A 14,035-nucleotide genomic window follows, 5' to 3' on the forward strand; every position below is an offset into this window, starting at 1 on the left:
GTTAAAATTCGCTACATTAAAAAAAAAACCTGGATTTTCTGCAAGGCAAGAAAAAAAATCATAAGACAAACTAGGAAAAAATATATGCAATTCTTGTAACAAAAGGCTATTTTACCAATATAAAAAGAGCTTATACAAATCAATGAGAAAAAGACCAACAACCAACTTAAAAATGGGCAAGACCAGAAGATGCTGAACTATATTAACAACAGGAATGCAAACAGACTGGCAAAGATCACACATTTTGTATAACTCCTATGCTCAGTGATGGCAGGCAGAAATACAGCACTCAAACACTGCAGGTGCCATGTAAGTTGGTTCAGCCTTTTTATAGAGGGCATTTTTTCTTGGCCCATCCACTTGGCATGAGGGATCTTAATGCCCTGACCAAGGTTTGAACCCGTGCCCCCTGCTTTGGAAGCACAGAGTCTTAACCACTGGACCACCAGAGAAGTCCCCAGGAAGAGCAATTTGAGAGTATCTTTTAAGTTACAAGTGTATCAATACATATGCTTTAACCCAGGGAATCTTCTCAAAATTTACCCTATGTACTTTTAAAAGTGCAAAATAATGCATGTACAAATTTTCTCAATTCAGAGTAGTTTATAATAGTAAATGACTGTAAATAACAAATGGCCATCAATGATAAGAAACCAGTTAAATTAGTTATAGTACACCCATACAATGGAATTCTCTGTAGCTAACTTAGGAAAAGAAATTGAAAAAAGGCTGAGGAACATATATATTTACACTAATAATGGAACAAGATTTAAAAGCAGAACACAGAGTGTCAGTTCAGTCAGGTCAGTTCAGTTCAGTCGCTCAGTCGTGTCCGACTCTTTGCAACCCCATGAATCGCAGCACGTCAGGCCTCCCTGTCCATCACCATCTCCCGGAGTTCACTCAAACTCACGCCCATCAAGTCGGTGATGCCATCCAGCCATCTCAGCCTCTGTTGTCTCCTTTTCCTTCTGCCCCCAATCCCTCCCAGCATCAGAGTCTTTTCCAATGAGTCAACTCTTTCCATGAGGTGGCCAAAGTACTGGAGTTTCAGCTTTAGCATCATTCCTTCCAAAGAACACCCAGGGCTGATCTCCTTTAGAATGGACTGGTTGGATCTCCTTGCAGTCCAAGGGACTCTCAAGAGTCTTCTCCAACACCACAGCTCAAAAGCATCAATTCTTCGGCGCTCAGCTTTCTTTTAGTCCAACTCTCACATCCATATATGACTACTGGAAAAACCATAGCCTTGTCTAGATGGACCTTTGTTGGCAAAGTAATGTCTCTGCTTTTGAAAATGCTGTCTAGGTTGGTCATAACTTTCCTTCCAAGGAGTAAGCGTTTTTTAATTTCATGGCTGCAATCACCATCTGCAGTGATTTTGGAGCCCCCAAAAATAAAGTCTGAGACTGTTTCCACTGTTTCCCCATCTATTTCCCATGAAGTGATGGGACCAGATGCATAGAGTGTACATAAATAGTATTAATATATAGTATGTGCATAGCATTGTTTTTAAAGGGAGGGGGAATTATTTCTATTTGTATTTATTTATCTCTAGAAGATAAAAGGAGTTAGTAACACTGATTGTCTCCAGGGAAGGAGACTGATAGCTAGAGGAATGAGTGTGTGTGTGTTCAGTCACTAAGTCCTGTACAACTCTTTATGAGCCCATAGTCTACAGCACGCCAGGATTCCCTGTCCTTCACAATCTCCCAGAGTTTGCTCAAATTCATGTCCATTGAGTCGGTGATGCTATCTAACCATCTCATCCTCTGCCACCCCCTTTTCCTTTTGCCTTCAATCTTTCCCAGCATCAGGGTCTTTTCCAGTGAATAAGCCCTTTGCATCAGGTGGCCAAAGTACTGGAGCTTCAGGTTCAGCATCAGTCCTTACAATGAATATTCAAGGTTGATTTCCTTTAGGATTGACTGATTTGATCTGCTTGCAATCCAATGGGGTTGAGAGGCAGACTTAAAAAAAGGTTTTACTTTGGAATAATTTTAGGTTTAAAGAAAAAAGGTTGTAAAGGTAGTACAGAGTTGCTAAATACTTCTTGCCCAGTTTCCCTGAATGTTAACATCTTACATAGTACATTTGTCAAAACTAAGAGAGATGAGCATTTGTATATTACTTTTAACTAAACTCTAGACTTTATCAGACTTTACCAATTTTTCCACTAATATAATTTTTCTGTTTCAGGATCCAGTTAAGGATATCACACTGCAACTAGCCATAACGAATCCCTCAATCTTCCCTGTTTTTCATGACTTTGGTATTTTTAAAAAGTATCAATATTTTCATAAAATGTCTTTTGATGATTTTTTTTAAATGTTTTTCTCATGTTTATCCTGGGGTTATGGAGTTGGGGTAAGAATAATAGCATAGAGGTAAAGTACCTTTCTCATCACATCCTATCACAAGTACAATATATCAACACGACTTATCACTGGCGATTTTAACTCTGACCACTTGGTTACGTGGTGCCAGCAGGTCTCTGCACCACGCATACAGTTATTATTTTTCCTTTTCCCGGATTCTTTCCTTTGGAAGGGAGTCACCAAGTCCAGAGTCCACACTTAGTGACTTAGGACAAAGGGGAGATTCAGCTCCGTTTCCTAGAAGGAGGACTATTTATCTATGTTATTTGGAGTTATTCTAAGGAAGATTCATCTCTTCCCTTCATTTATTTAGTTATTTATATCAGCATAGGCTCATGCATATTTTATGCCTTGGGTTATAATCCAATACCAGGCTATTTTGTTGCTCAATTTTCTATCTTTAGCCATCAGGAGTTTTTTTACACTCGTTGGCACCAGCATCCCTTTGACATACCCTATCCTTTTATTTTTTTGAAGTGCTTTCTTACCTTTTGGCACTACAAGATACTAAAGGTTCATGTTGCAATTTCCCTGCCCCAACCCTTGAATCAGCCTTTGCCCCAATTAGTCCTGGTTCCTTTTATTGGAGAATGGTATTAAACACCAACATTTGGAAGTAGCTCCACTCATTGCTATTGGGATATCACTGCTTCTAGGCCCTCCTCGGCAGAGAGCTGGGAAATATATGTACGTATTCTAACTTATGTGTATACACATATTATCATTATTTCTGTACCTATCCATATATATCAAACTAAATATAAGATTATACTAGAGTCTCCACTCTAATATAGTACCACAGGGTCCATTCTAGCCTTCCCCCTTGCTTATTTATAATTTGTTTCTTGGACAGTGAGGAACTTGGTTCCCATTATCTACCATTTTTTATTCTTTTCAACCCTAGTGTAGCTATAAATTACTTTTGGAATTGTCAACCTCTGTGAGAAACAAATTCATAAGTAGAATTTGAAACAAATGAAACAAATCTCATAAGTAGAGCACAGCATTTATGGGCAGTTTTGCCTTCAGCCTGAAACAGTTTCCAGACAAAATATTGTTTTTCAAACACTTAATCAGCTTGCCCTCCATGCCCCCTTTCAGTTCAGTTCAGTCCAGTCGCTCAGTTGTGTCCGACTCTTTGCGACTCCATGAACCGCAGCACGTCAGGCCTCCCTGTCCATCACCAACTCCTGGAGTCTACCCAAACCCATGTCCATTGAGTCGGTGATGCCGTCCAACCATCTCATCCTCTGTCGTCCCCTTCTCCTCCTGCCCTTAATCTTTCCCAGCATCAGGGTCTTTTCAGATGAGTCAGCTCTTCACATCAGGTGGCCAAAGTATTGGAGTTTCAGCTTCAACATCAGTCCTTCCAATGAATATCCAGGACTGATCTCCTTTAGGATGGCCTGGTTGGATCTCCTTGCAGTCCAAGGGACTCTCAAGAGTCTTCTCCAACACCACAGTTCACAAGAATCAATTCTTCAGTGCTCAGATTTCTTTATAGTCCAACTCTCATATCCACACATGACTACTACATAGACTTGACTAGATGGACCTTTGTTGACAAAGTAATATCTCTGCTTTTTAATATGTTGTCTAGGTTGGTCATAACTTTCCTTCCAAGGAGTAAGCGTCTTTTAATTTCATGGCTGCAATCACCATCTGCAGTGATTTTGGAGCCCAAAAATATAAAGTCAGCCACTGTTTCCCCATCTATTTGCCATGAAGAGATGGGACTGGATACCATGATCTTAGTTTTCTGAATGTTGAGCTTTAAGCCAACTTTTTCACTCTCCTCTTTCACTTTCATTAAAAGGCTCCCTTTAGTGAGGATATATCATACACGAGTAATATTGTAATACAGACTAGTTCCAAATTGGGAAAGGAGTACGTCAAGGCTGTATAGTCACCCTGCTTATTTAACTTACATGTGGAGCACATCATGAGAAATGCTGGACTGGATGAAGCACAAGCTGGAATCAAGATTTCGGGGAGAAATACCAATAACCTCAGATATGCAGATGACACCACTCTTATGGCAGAAAGAGATGAAGAACTAAAGAGCCTCTTCATGAAAGTGAAAGAGGAGAGTGAAAAACTTGGCTTAAAGCTCAACATTCAGAAAATTAAGATCATGGCATCTGGTCCTATCACTTCATGGCAAATAGATGGGGAAACAGTGGAAACAGTGGCTGACTTTATTTTTTTGGGCTCCAAAATCACTGCAGATGGTGACTGCAGCCATGAAATTAAAAGACACTTGCTCCTTGGAAGAAAAATTATGACCAACCTAGATAGCATATTAAAAAGCAGAGACATTACTTTGCCAACAAAGGTCCGTCTAATCAAAGCTGGGGCTTTTCCAGTAGTCATGTATGGATGTGAGAGCTGGACTGTAAAGAAAGCTGAACACCGAAAAATTGATGCTTTTGAACTGTGGTGCTGGAGAAGACTCTTGAGAGTCCCTTGGGCTGCAAGGAGATCCAACCAGTCCATCCTAAAGGAGATCAGTCCTGGATGTTCATTGGAAGGACTGATGTTGAAGCTGAAACTCCAGTACTTTGGCCACCTGATGCAAAGAACTGACTTATTTGAAAAGATCCTGATGCTAGGAAAGATTGAAGGTGGGAGGAAAAGGGGGTGATAGAAGATGAGACGGTTGGATGGCATCACAGACTCAATGGACATGAGTTTGAGTAAACTCTGGGAGTTGGTGATGGGCAGGAAAGCCTGGCGTGCTGCAGTCCATTGGGTCACAGAGTCAGACATGACTGAGCAACTGAATTGAACTGAGTAATATAGTTAATTCATCTGCCACAATCTGCATGGCATCCTGGGATGAAAGGAAGACTTCTCACTGTGGGTCTTTTTGCACCTTTTGAATGTTGTACCATGTGAGTAATTTTTGAAAATGCAGTTTTAACAGCACAATGGTAATTCACTTAGATCTAACAGAATTATCATAGGAGAAATTTTCAAAGGAGCAACTAAGAGTGAAAGGTTAGCAATCTTCTAAGTGTTTGATTAACATCGAGGAGTTTTAGCTCAATAAGGTGTGGCAATCAGGGAATTACTTCCACAGTCTGTTCTGGGTCCTCAACCCACCTACCTTTAAACACAAGACCTAATTAGTCAGCTCTCACCAAGACCAGACTTTGGCTAAGTGAAGAAGAGGCTTGAGAAAATGAAACTCCAGTTCCCCTTAAGTCTGTGGTCTCTGAACAATAGCTGTGAGCTGAGTTGGGCAGAGGCGTAATCTGGTACTAGAGTAAGAAGCCCAATCTGACTGAGGAAGGGAGTGCTCTAGTTGGGATTCACAGCTCGTGACTGGCACCAATTTAGACATCAGGCACTCTTAGCCTTACTCGTGCCAGGATGTGGAAAGCCCAGCTGCTGCCCCTGCTCCTGAGAAAGAGCCAAGGGAACAAATCTGCAAGCAGTGGGGTGGGGGAAGGGGCAGCAGCCAGACTAACAGGGCAAACTAAGGCACTGAGAATTAGGTTCTACACCCCTCCCTGTAACGGCAATACTTAAGAGACAGGACCATCCCCGGCTTACAAATTACTGTACCACTTGGGAGGGTGGAAAAGGGTACTTCTCTGGAATCTCCTGGACAGAACCCAGGAAACTCTGCTGAAAAACCCATCTAAAAGCAAATTTCAGTAGCAGCCACAAGGGTGTTAGCATACAGGAAGCCACAGGGGACTGATAGCTGTTACTAGCAAAGAATATCATGGAACTGAAGCACTCTTTTTCAGCAATACCATCAGAGCCCCTGTGGATGCTCAGCTAGAGTCTCTCTTTGGAAATACCTCAAATGCCATAGGACAAAGACAATTTTTTCATTAAAAAAATATTGAGGTAAACTTTATATACAGTGAAATGTATAATTTGATTAGTTTTAACAAAAGTATACCTAGAGTAACCAACACCCAAACTAAGACACAGAATATTACCATCACCAGAGTTCCCCTGATGCTCCCTATAGTCAATCTCACTCCTATAGCCTGCCTCAAATTTTATAAATGAAAAAGACTTCTTCAGCATTCAGTATACATTATTACAAAACTGGCTGCTTTATATCAATAATTACAAAGAAACATCCATTTGCATGTGATCTCTTGAATCCCAGTATATGGGCAAATTCTCCTAGCACAGCCTTCAGTCTTCATCCTTTCACAAAGATTTCATGTTGAATCAATGCAGCACCAACATAAAAGAGAAGTACAAAAGTCATACAAAATTAGGGAAAAAAATGGGGACTTCCCTGGCGGTCCAGTGGTTGAGACCCCGAGTCGCCATGACAGGGGGTACGGGTTTGATCCCCGGTCTGAGAACCTAAGATCCCACATGCCATGTGGTACAGCCCAAAGGAAAAAAAAAATAAGGAAAAAAATGAAGAGACAGTAAAGCTGTTGCAACAGTAAATAATAGTAAGAAAAATGCAAGTAAGGTGGCAAAAAACTAGAATCAGTATTTTGAGGATATTTTCAAAAAGCTGACTAAAACTAACATTTTAGTCTAGTTTTGTTGAGCCTATGTTAGAAATGTCTTTCAAAGTTTCATCTTTTTTTCCTTTTCATCCCTATGACCAGACTATCAGGGACAGCTGTCAAAATAGCCTTCCACTTTTAGTGGAATGAAAATGTTCTGGAATTTTTAGGGAGTGGTGATAATTGTGGAACATTGTGGATATACTAAGCCACTTCTTTCTTAAAACGGTTACTGTGAATTTTATCTCTTATCTCATTTTTATCTCACTTTTTACAGTGAATTTTATCTCACTATCTCACTTTTAAAAAGCCTTCTGATCCATTCCTAATCTATCTAAAATTTACAATTAATTATCTGCTCACCAATCTCCATTTGCTCCTCACTGCCTGAGACCTGACTCCTTGGCTTGATGTCATTCATGATTTAGCCCTCACTCTCCTCCAGCCTCACCTTTCATCATAGCTCCTATCATTCAGTCACAAGAGTTCTCAACACGAGAAGCTCTTCCATATCCTCAAGCCTGGAGACATGCTCCCTTGGTTTGGAATGCCTCTTTCTTGCCCTTGTCAGTCTGAGGAACTTCAACTCTTCAAGATCCAGCTCAAATTGCAACTCTTCCTATGAAGGCTTCCTTGATTTCCAAAACAAAATTACTCCCTTTTACATGTTCCTTTAACCATTCTTTAATAGATTATCATTTATGTTTGTTTTCATTTATTCATTCAATATTTATTGAACTCTATTATAAATTAATTAACATGTTAGGATTGGAGAAAGAAATATAGATAGGGGGCTTTTAAGGAACCCAGTTTTGGGGGGGCAGAAAGACATTTAAAACAATTAAAAAACAACTAGCTCAGCATTACTATAGTGATACACACAGACTGGGGTAACATAGGAAAGGAGTAAACTTCTTAAGTGTATACTGGAGTAGGAGCCATTCCCTTCTCCAGGGGATCTTCCCAACCCAGAGATCGAACCCAGGTCTTTTGCGTTGCTGGCAGATTCTCTGTCGTCTGAGCCACCAGGGAAGCCCATGTGGGACCACCTATTGCTAACTTTATTTATTTTTAAACATTTTTAAAAATGTAATTCTATTTATTTGGCTGTGCTATGTCTTCACTGCTGCATGAGCTTTTCTCCAGTTGCAGAGAGCGGGCGGCTACTCTCCTGTTGCACTGCACGAGCTTCTCATTTCGGTGGCCTGTCCTGTTGTGGGTTTCCCTGGTGGCTCAGACGGTAAGCAGGAGACCCAGGTTCATACCTGGGTCGGGAAGATCCCCTGAAGAAGCAAATGGCAACCCACTGCAGTATTCTCACCTAGAGAATCCCATGGACAGAAGAGCCTGGCAGGCTACAGTCCACGGGGTTGCAAAGAGCTGGATACAACAGCGACTAACACCCTTGTTGTGGAACACAGGGTCTAGAGCACGCAGGATTCAGTAGTTGTGGCCCCTGGGCTCTGGAGGACAGGCTCAACAGCTGTGGTGCATGGGCTTAGTTGCTCCATGGCATGTGGGGTCTTCCAAGACCAGGGATGGAACCCCCCATCACTAACTTTAAGTGATTAGTTCTTCCAAATGAAAAACATCTGAATACCTGGAAGTTAATTATGCCCTTGAACTCCAGGAATGAAAGAAGCCAATAAGTTAATTTTCCTAACGGCAGTCTCACAGGCATAAGGAAAAATAAATGTAAGTTTCTCTCCCTATTTAGGTAGATCTAAGTTTTTCCAATGTGTTCAAGATTTGTTCTCTAAAAATGAACCTACTAGCACCTGCTAACTACCTACTCTTCCCTTAACGGGGCACCAGTTCATGTGGGGCACTGAGGACTCGTCAAAGGAGTATTTACATGAGCACTGACATAGAATGCACAATCACACTTCTGTCCGATGGAGTCGCAGCCTCTTGAGTAGCAGCCGAGGGGGCATGAGGGAGGATGGAAGGAACAGGAGAGAGAAATCCCAGTCGGTACTCAGTTCCAATCAAGTTCTCAAAATTCCCTTTCTGCTGAGGATACCACACTTTTCTCAGAACTATATTTACTTTTAACAGCCTTCTGATTTCAAGAATAGTGGTCTCCTCATGGAATCACAAATGTGGGAAAATACAATGAAGACTGAAATGAAGGCAAATCCAAATAAGAGGAAAAAATTTTATATCCATCACCTGTAAGGCCAATGTGATCAAAAATCTCCTTTCCCAATTTTTGGACATAGTACTTTTCTTTTGCTCATCCTCAGGCTCAAATTCTTGAGGTCATCTTAAGAGTCCTCTCTCACCCTGTAACTAGTTAGGCCTCAAATTCCATAAATTCTTCCTTCAACATCTCTTATTCATCTCTTATACTACCTACTTATGCTAGTCTCCAGGGGACTCTACAGTAGGGTATGATATGGAGACGTGTACAGAAGTAGCTACTAAAGTCAAGTAAAAAGTATGAGTGGTTGAGAAATAAGTTCCACAAAGATTCTGAAGCGTGATATGATGTCTGCCTAGAGGATCAGGAGACACCTGGGGGCAGACACTGAGCACTCAGACTGGGCCTTTAATCCCAGGTCTAAGGAAATGGCAACCCACTCCAGTGTTCTTGCCTGGAGAATCCCAGGGACAGGGGAGCCTAGTGGGCTGCAGTCTACGGGGTCGCAAAGACTCGGACATGACTGAAGCGACTTAGCAGCAGCAGCAGCAGTGGAGGGATCTGGGAAGGAAAGAACTTAGGGGAACAGCAAATCAAGGTGGCTGCCTGGAACTAAAGATCCAGGAGCGGAGTGGCAGCCACCGAATGCCTGGCTGAGAAGTCTTTAACCCATAGGCTGCCAAGTCACTTCTCTTCCATCATTTGCACCCTCTGCATCTGACACCTACTTTCATCAGGAACTCAAATGCAAAGCAAAGTTGGTGGTAACTACCTTTGTGATCACAGAGTGTTCCTTCTGCAGTTACAATTTGTAGGAGACGCTGCTGCTGTGAGTGGCTGAATAGAAAGTTGGTCCCTTTCAGCAATCACAAAGCTTGACTTAGGCTGGAGGATTAGAAAGCATATCTTATTCTGCTGCTGCTAAGTCGCTTCAGTCATCTCCGACTCTGTGCAACCCCACAGACAGCCCACCAGGCTCCCCCGTCCCTGGGATTCTCCAGGCAAGAACACTGGAGTGGGTTGCCATTTCTTTCTCTAATGCATGAAACTGAAAACTCAAAGTGAAGTTGCTCAGTCGTGTCCAACTCTTAGCGACCCCATGGACTGCAGCCTACCAGGCTCCTCCGTCCATGGGATTTTCCAGGCAAGAGTACTGGAGTGGGATCTTATTCTGGGGATGCTTCAAAACTCTGTCACCCTTCAACAACTCTAACTAAAGCTGTGATATAAGATTAAGAATACCAACTTAATCCTTCTCAAATTCACCTTCACTATATGACTCTCTTACTCAAGGATGTACTCTGACTCCAATTACCTACAATAGGTCATTCAAATCCCTCTGCTTAGAATCCAAGGTTAGGCATCATTCAACCCCACCAAACCTTTTCAACCTTATCTATTATAACCCCTCGGTTAGTTATCTGTTATTACTAACCTCCTTTCCTAATCAGGAGGGTTAAATTGACAACAGGGCTAGTATTACAGACTTAGCTGAGCTGAGTTACATTTAAACTAGACAATAGTTTAGGCCACTTTTTTTTCAGGCATAAAAAACACAAATTTTACAAAAATATTTTAAGAACTTGGCAGTCCTTATTCATGCTGGCTTCTCAAATGTGTTCTGAATTTGAAAACCCTAAATTACTTTGTTCATAATGTATAAATGGGAAAGGAAAGCGTTACAAATAACACTTTTTATAGTAATGTTCTTTATCTTGGTAGCTGGTAGGTGTATGCTTTTGTATACACCTACAAAAGCATGATTTTTTGTATACACCTACAAAATGTATGATTTTGATTTTTCAAAATCAATGAATGTATGCTTGAGAGTTGTACACTTCACTGAACACAAACTTCATACCAAAATAAACTAAACAAACCCTAGTTAATGACATGCATATCAAAGCAGTTGGAGGGAGGTGTACTCATAGCTGCAATTTAAATGATGGACAGATACATGATAAAGCAAATGATATTAAAATGTTAATGGTAGAATCTAGGCAGTAGGTGTGTGTCTTTGAAGAAATTATTAAGACTCTGCTGGATGTTTGAAAATTTTAATAATAAAATATTGGGGAAAATGACACTGATAACACAGTGCAGTTGTTAATTACAAGCACTGAGAACACACTACAGTGCACAAAGCTGTAAGAAGTTTAGCTCAGTGGAATGACTGCAGCAGGCATTCATTTGCTCCTTGACGTTTCCATGTCACCCCGCAAATACCTCTTGCAGTCCTTTTCATGGTCCACTGTACTGTCCGCATGATCGCCTCTCCCACTCATTGTAAGTCCCTGGCAGTCACAGATCTAGTGTAATTTGTATTTATACATAACTTTGCATCATGTTTGAAAAATGTGTTAGGTAACTGTGGAAGCATTGAATGAAAGTGGGATATCACTAAGGATCAATGGTTTATGCTTCTGACAAATTCACTTCATTCATTTTTCACACATCCTGAAAGTGATTATGTTCAGTTTTCAAGAGAAATGTATCCTTTACTTCTCCCTAAAACATGCAAAATTTCCAAAAATAAAAGTCATCTGTACTGACAAGATTACTTTGTATTCTATTACTTAAATGTCAGGTCTGAAGGCCTTCTAACATTCAATAACTCTTAGGTTTTTTTTTTTTTTCCCTAAGAGAGTAAAGTCTCAGAATTCCAAGGAAATCTGTAATTTGTTTTATTCAACTCTTAGATAAGCTGCCAGAACTAAGAGATTCCTAAATTGATCAAAAGTAGGAAACAGGAGTTCTGGGGAAAAGATAAAAACAAGCACCACTTGCACCACATTAAAAAGTCACAAAGCAAATTAATCAAGAACTTTAACAAGAAACGGAGGGTAAGCCTTAAGAAGGATACGCAGAACATCTCAAACTCCCCCCAGACAGGTTTCTCTCCTCCTCTCTGCAACTACAGCCAGTCAGAGATCGGGCCGCCCGACCACTCCCAACATGCCAAGCGACTCGAGCTCATGCCGCTGAAGATGCTTCTTACGTCAACTTCATAGAAACAACGTGCTTTCGCGGCACGAGCCCCTGGTTCTAAACTGGAGGACCTGGGTCCGAATACCAGCTCCTCCACCGGCCTCATCTGAAAGTCTCATGGCCTCGTTGGGCAGCAATTTACTCATCTCTGAAACCCTAATGATTCTCCTAACCCCGGCCGGCGCACAGAGTGGCAATAAACCGAGACGAGGGGCGTAAAGGCGTTTTAAGGAAGACTGCAAGCGACTCGCAATTTGTTTGGCTCTCAAGCATGCGTTGCTCACAACCGGCCCCGGACCAATCTTTCAAAGTCACCGCTGTCCCTTACTCCCTTCCCTCCAGGCGCCTCTGCTGAGGCCGCTCCCTCCTGGATGTCCCAAAGCGGAAGCCGTGCGGCGCCGTCTGCCTTACCTGCAGCCACTTGGTCAGCGGGGCCCTCCTGCTGACCCATGACGAAGTCTTGCACGAGGCCCCACAGGGTACCCAGAGGCGCCACCGCTTCCAGAGCCGCGGCGGCGGCCATGACGCGAACTGGAGACCGTGGGAGGGGAAGTGGGCGGTGGCACGGACCAGGTCTCTCAGCGCACGCGCCTCCCCGAGCCAATCGCCTGGCGAAGGCTGAGGGGCGGGGCGCTCCATGGATCACGTGTCTGCCGGCTCCAGGTCAAGCAGTTCCCGGGAGGGATGGGGACGGTCCCTCCCAAGGGGCGGGGCCTGGAGTCGGGGCGGTGGCTCAGGGAAAGGAAGGCTGCTGTCGGGCACGCAGCCGGGGGCCATTGAGGGCGAATAATTCCCGGCCCAGCTCCCCGGGAGACGGGCGGCGGGGCGGGCACCTGGCTGGGTGGGGCCGAGGGGGCGGTCCGCACCCTGGGGGAAACCAATGAGAAAACCAGGCCCTACCCGAGGGGGCGGTGCCGTCGGTCACATGCGCACCTGGGGCGGGCGGTGGCGGCGGCGCGGGCACCGCGAGCAGGCGGCAGGCAGCGGGGCTGGGCTGGGGCGGGGTTAGGCAGGTGAGTGACAGGCTGCGGGGGGCCGGCCCCATTTGGGAGCCCCGAGCTAGCCGGGAGTAGCTGCCGCGGTGCCCGCCCCCTCTCTCCGCCCCTCCAGCGGAGCTGGTCTTCGGCAGGGCACCGTCGCGGGCCCCCCTGGCCCGGCCACCTGGGACTGTGCTGGGGAGTCGGCCACCTCCCTCTCTCCCCTCGTCCGCAAAGTTTGTGGCGAAGCCGGTGCCGGGGTAGAGCGCGCCCCGGAGGAGATTGGTGAGCGCCCGATGCTGGGCAGCAGGAGCCGTTGACCCGGGACGCCGCCGTCCGGGGCAGGAGCGCGGAGCAGCAGATCAGCCCGCCGCCTCCGGTGCATGGGGCCCGGCTGAAGAGCCAGCATGGGCAACTGCGTGGGGAGACAGCGCCGGGAGAGGCCGACCGCCCCAGGACACCCCCGCAAGCGAGCAGGTAAGACGTGGAAGGGAGCAGGGTCGTCGGCGCCCGGCTAGTTTTCCTCCTTCTTGAGGGAGAACTGGGCTTCCCGAGCGACCTCCCGCAGCTCCTGGCGCCTGGGTTTCCCCGATGGCTGCTCCCGAGCCAGGCGGGACACCACCCCCCCCCCCCCCCCACCTTCCCAGCCCCCGTGGCCGGGGAAGCCGAGTTGGGGCAACCGCGAGCCCTGACCCGGCTGCGAGCCTAACTCGCTCCAACTGGGAAGCTCCGGGTGGGGGTGGGGGCAGGGGCAGGAAATGTTTGCAGACCGCTGAGGGGCCGAGGGAGGGAAGGAGGGCCCTGGGCTGGGGCGCTGCTGGCCTGGCCGCGGGGCCGGGGTAGGAAGCCCGCACGTCGGGGCGCGGCGCGGGCGGCCAGGCTGTCCTCAGAACTCTGCGCGAGCTAGACGAGCACAGTCGCTCCTTCCAAAGACTGTGTCATTATCAGGCTGCAGATCATGTCTGCTGGAATCCGACTTGCAAAAGCAGCGCAGGACTCTGGGAAAGAAATCTTTTTCCCGCAGGGCTTTTTAGAGCCTCCGGGCCGTCTGGGAGT

At 45.0% G+C, this 14,035-nt stretch overlaps 2 protein-coding genes across 5 annotated transcripts in view; one reads left to right on the forward strand and one right to left on the reverse strand.

The window, feature by feature from the left end:
- The window catches only part of MMS19 (MMS19 homolog, cytosolic iron-sulfur assembly component), a 35,630-nt gene extending 22,955 nt beyond the window's left edge, over positions 1–12,675 (reverse strand). For all 4 annotated transcript variants that reach the window (XM_025274045.3, XM_044935108.2, XM_044935107.2 and 1 more), the window contains exon 1: positions 12,414–12,675. In XM_025274045.3, the coding sequence (XP_025129830.3) occupies positions 12,414–12,525 (112 nt within the window). In that variant the 5' untranslated portion in view covers positions 12,526–12,675. The remainder of the gene's footprint in view (positions 1–12,413) is intronic.
- Positions 12,676–13,027: 352 nt separating this feature from the next.
- The window catches only part of UBTD1 (ubiquitin domain containing 1), a 51,056-nt gene continuing 50,048 nt past the window's right edge, over positions 13,028–14,035 (forward strand). The window contains exon 1 of the mRNA XM_006061161.4: positions 13,028–13,456. Coding sequence (XP_006061223.1) covers positions 13,387–13,456 — 70 coding nt within the window. The 5' untranslated portion in view covers positions 13,028–13,386. The remainder of the gene's footprint in view (positions 13,457–14,035) is intronic.

Source organism: Bubalus bubalis, chromosome 23 (assembly GCF_019923935.1).
Source record: "Bubalus bubalis isolate 160015118507 breed Murrah chromosome 23, NDDB_SH_1, whole genome shotgun sequence".
NCBI classification, from domain to species: domain Eukaryota; kingdom Metazoa; phylum Chordata; class Mammalia; order Artiodactyla; family Bovidae; genus Bubalus; species Bubalus bubalis.